Raw genomic sequence first — 3,351 nt, 5'->3', positions numbered from 1 at the left:
CCCACCCCCCGCCCCCGACACACACACACACGTCCCTTCCCTCCCCCTTCGGCGGCGGAGCAGCGAAAGGAAGTTTTGCAATCCCGGACAAACAAACGCTGGTCTTGCACAGGCTTGAAAAAGTTGGGGGAAAATGAAGAGTGAGCGAAATCGAAGCCATCTCCGGGCCTGGCGCGAGCCGCGGGGCCTGTCCCCTCCACCGCGCCCGGCCGCCCCGGCCGCCGACCCTCCCTCTTCCGCCAGCCCGGCGGTTACCTCGCGGGGCGGGGCGCTCAGTAGCCCCCTAACCAGCTGGAGAAGTCGAGCAGTTCGCGCTCCGCTGGGCTCAGCGCGCCCTCGCAGCCGCTGTCTTCTGATGAGTAGGCGGAGCGCGGGGAGCCGGGCTCCGAGCTGCCCCCGTGACCCGGGGACGACGAGGCGCAGGAGGGCGAGGCGGAGGCAACGGGGATCCCGGACGGCCCGCGGGGCGCCGGGGGCCGCGCGGAGGGCGCCAGCAGCCCCCCAGCCAACGCGGCGCGCACGGCATCGTGTTCGGCCAGCAGGCGCTGCAGCGCGCGGATGTACTCCACCGCCGAGCGCAGCGTCTCCACCTTGCTCAGCTTCTTGCTGGCGCCGCCGTGCGGCACGTGTTGCCGAAGCGCCTGGAACCCCAAGTTCACCAGCTTCACGCGGTTGCGCTCGCGCTCGTTGCGTCGCGCCACGGCCGCCGCGCCGCCCCCGGTCTCTTCTGCGCACGGTCGCCGCCGCCGGCTACAGCGCAACAGCTCTGGGGACGCGGGTCGCCGCCGAGCGGCGCAGCCGCCGGAGACGCCAGGCGCGGGCTGGGTCAGCGTGCTGCGGTCCATCGCACCCGCATTCACTTGCCCGGAGCCGCCTCCGAGCCCCCGCAGACCGCAGGAAGGTGCAGGCAGAGGGACGGGGGGCGGCGGGACAACGGCCACGCCCCAGGGGGGCCCGTGGCACTGCGCCGCTGACCGACTCCCCAGGATAAGCGCCCCAGGTCGTCTGGGGCCCGGAGACGGGGAGACGAAGAGACGGCGGGCTGTGCGCGCCGGGGAGCGTGGGGCGCTCGTGTTCCGCGCGTGCGGCCAGACGCTCCTCAGGTCTTCCTGACGCGGCGCAGGCGGCTGGTTTTTAAATGTATAGATAACCCTCCTCCGCGCCGCCGCCGCCTCCTTTCTCACGCCCGCCTTCCCTCGCCTCGCCCTCCCGCCACGCTTCGCCCTCCCCTTCGCACGCACGGCCTGCAAAGACCAAACCCGGAGGGCGCCCCCAATTCCGTTCCCCCCGGGGCACAGTCCGCAAGTCCCCGGCGCGCCCCCGCCCCAGGTGCAGTCCGCAGGTCCCCAGTGGGCCCCGGTTCCCAGCAGGTGCTCAGTGCGCCCCACAAGACGCAGTACGCAGGTCCCGTGTGTGCCCCCCACCGCCTCTGGGCGCTGTCAGCAGGTCCCGGTGCGACCCCCGCCGCCACAGCGCAGTCCGCAGGTCTGGGACCTTCCGGTGCCCCCACCCCCGCGCGCAGCCCGCTAGTCCTCGGAGCCGCCAGGTGTCCGCACGCGCAGCGCACGCCGTGGCGGGGAGGGCGTGGCCACGGGGACAGCTCAGCCGGCCCCGAGGCGCTCTAGACCCCCCGGGCGCAGCACGCGCGGCGCTGCCCGCACCTGCGCCCCGCCCCCAGCGGCCGGGGGGCGGAGGCCGGGGTTGCAGCCAATCGCGAGCCGCCCGCTCGGCCAATCGCGGCAGGCGCAGCCACACGCCCAACCCCCGGGAAGAAGCGCGTGCGCCCGGCGCGTGGCTCCCTGGAGCGTGTCTGAGAAAGTTCGGCTCCCGCTTGGTGCTCCCTCAGGCCCCGCCCCCTGCGCCCGGGGTGTGGAGGGACGCGCGCGCCGCCACGCACACCTGCTCTGCTGCCCGCTGCCCACCTGGGATGCCTCCATCCGTGATAGGAGAGGGCAGTGCAGCCCTTCGGGCGGGGCGGGACTTAAGGGGTGGTCGGGGCGTTCTGGGGCGAGGGGTTCAGGCTCCTGGGGCGCCTTGCCCCGCACCAGCAGCACACACCCTGTGCCTGTGGCTTCCGTGCGCCCTGGGCCTTGGGGATCCTTGACGCGGAGGGCCTGACGCTTTGCACCGACCGCGTCGGACCCGGGGCGGCCGTCCACCGTCCCTCCGCCCCCGCAGTTCCCTGCTGGTCCTGTATCCCCCCCAAATCTTCCTGCCTCCCGGGTTTCATTCGCCCGGGCCACTCGCCCGTCGGTGCCTGTCACCTCATGGCCCTCGCTCCTTTTCCGTCGGTGCCACGCCTCTTGGACGCAACCACCCACGCACCCACGCCTGGCTAGGGCCTCGCTCTGCCACTGGCTCCGAGGGCACTGAGATTGGGCCGGCGGGGGAAGGTCGCTGGGACAGCAGCCTTGCGCCCATGCAGGCCGGGTCCCCAGGGGAGGTGGGGCGTCGAGAGAGTTTCTGCCTGACAGGTGGGGGGGGGGAATATCGGGTGGGGGGCAGGACTGCGGAGTGTGCAGAATGCACCGTTCATGGGAGAGTTTGTCCTACTTCCCAACTGGGAACGCCAGCCAAGTGGCTGTGCCCTCAGGAGACCATAGCTGCATTGGTGTTTCGCAAGGGTGACCAGACCTTCCTGGGCTAGGACCCCTGGGAGTGGAGTGATGGGACAGACCCACCTGCCTGGAGCTGCCTTTCCTTTCTGTCTGGGGGAGGCCCAGGACCCCTCCCCAGGGAGCCCCCAGGGCGTGGAGCCGGCATTTCCTGCCCACCCTGTGGTTACGGCCTCCCGTTCCTTGCAAGGATTCTCCTGGCAAGTCTGTTTGGCCTTCCTGCTTGGGGAGTGACCTGGAGGCTAGCACCTGCCTGGAGCCAGGTGGGCATGGGGCCCCATTCATCTTAGGAGGACGCTGACTCAGGGCATGAAATGTGCCCACAGTAGTACCTCTGGCCAGTAGAGTGACCCAGCTGGAAACAGGGTCCCTGAATGAATCCAGGTGGCCTGACCTTCCTCCCTATTCGTGGCGGAAGCTATGGCTACCTCTGCGTCCTCTCCCTGGTCAGAGGTCCGCGGCCCTCCCCTGACTGTCACTTGGCAAGCCCCAGCCAAAGATGGACCTGCCTGTCCTGCCTCCCCTGCCCATGGCAGAGATGCCAGGAAGAGCCCCAGAGTCCTGCACATGGCCTTGAGGATCCTTGCCTGCATGTCTGCTCGGTCTCGGGGGCCTGGAGACCCTCAGTTATTTAGTGGCACAACACAGACCACCCAGGTTCTAGAGCTTTCACTGTGATTTAATTATTTGGTGACTGCTGTCCCTGCTGGTTTGTCCCGACTTGCTCCTGTGGCCG

The 3,351-nt window shown here is 69.9% G+C and overlaps 1 protein-coding gene across 2 annotated transcripts in view; it reads right to left on the bottom strand.

Annotated features, from left to right (window-relative positions):
- The window catches only part of ASCL2 (achaete-scute family bHLH transcription factor 2), a 2,200-nt gene extending 1,010 nt beyond the window's left edge, over positions 1–1,190 (bottom strand). For both annotated transcript variants that reach the window (XM_019667326.1, XM_019667327.1), the window contains exon 1: positions 256–1,190. In XM_019667326.1, coding sequence (XP_019522871.1) covers positions 273–845 — 573 coding nt within the window. In that variant the 5' untranslated portion in view covers positions 846–1,190 and the 3' untranslated portion in view covers positions 256–272. The remainder of the gene's footprint in view (positions 1–255) is intronic.
- Between the last annotated feature and the right edge of the window lie 2,161 nt (positions 1,191–3,351).

The sequence above is a fragment of the Hipposideros armiger genome, unplaced genomic scaffold, assembly GCF_001890085.2.
Source record: "Hipposideros armiger isolate ML-2016 unplaced genomic scaffold, ASM189008v1 scaffold_494, whole genome shotgun sequence".
NCBI lineage: Eukaryota > Metazoa > Chordata > Mammalia > Chiroptera > Hipposideridae > Hipposideros > Hipposideros armiger.
The sequence above is the reverse complement of the archived record's forward strand: the minus strand, read 5'-3'. Positions and strand labels throughout refer to the sequence as shown.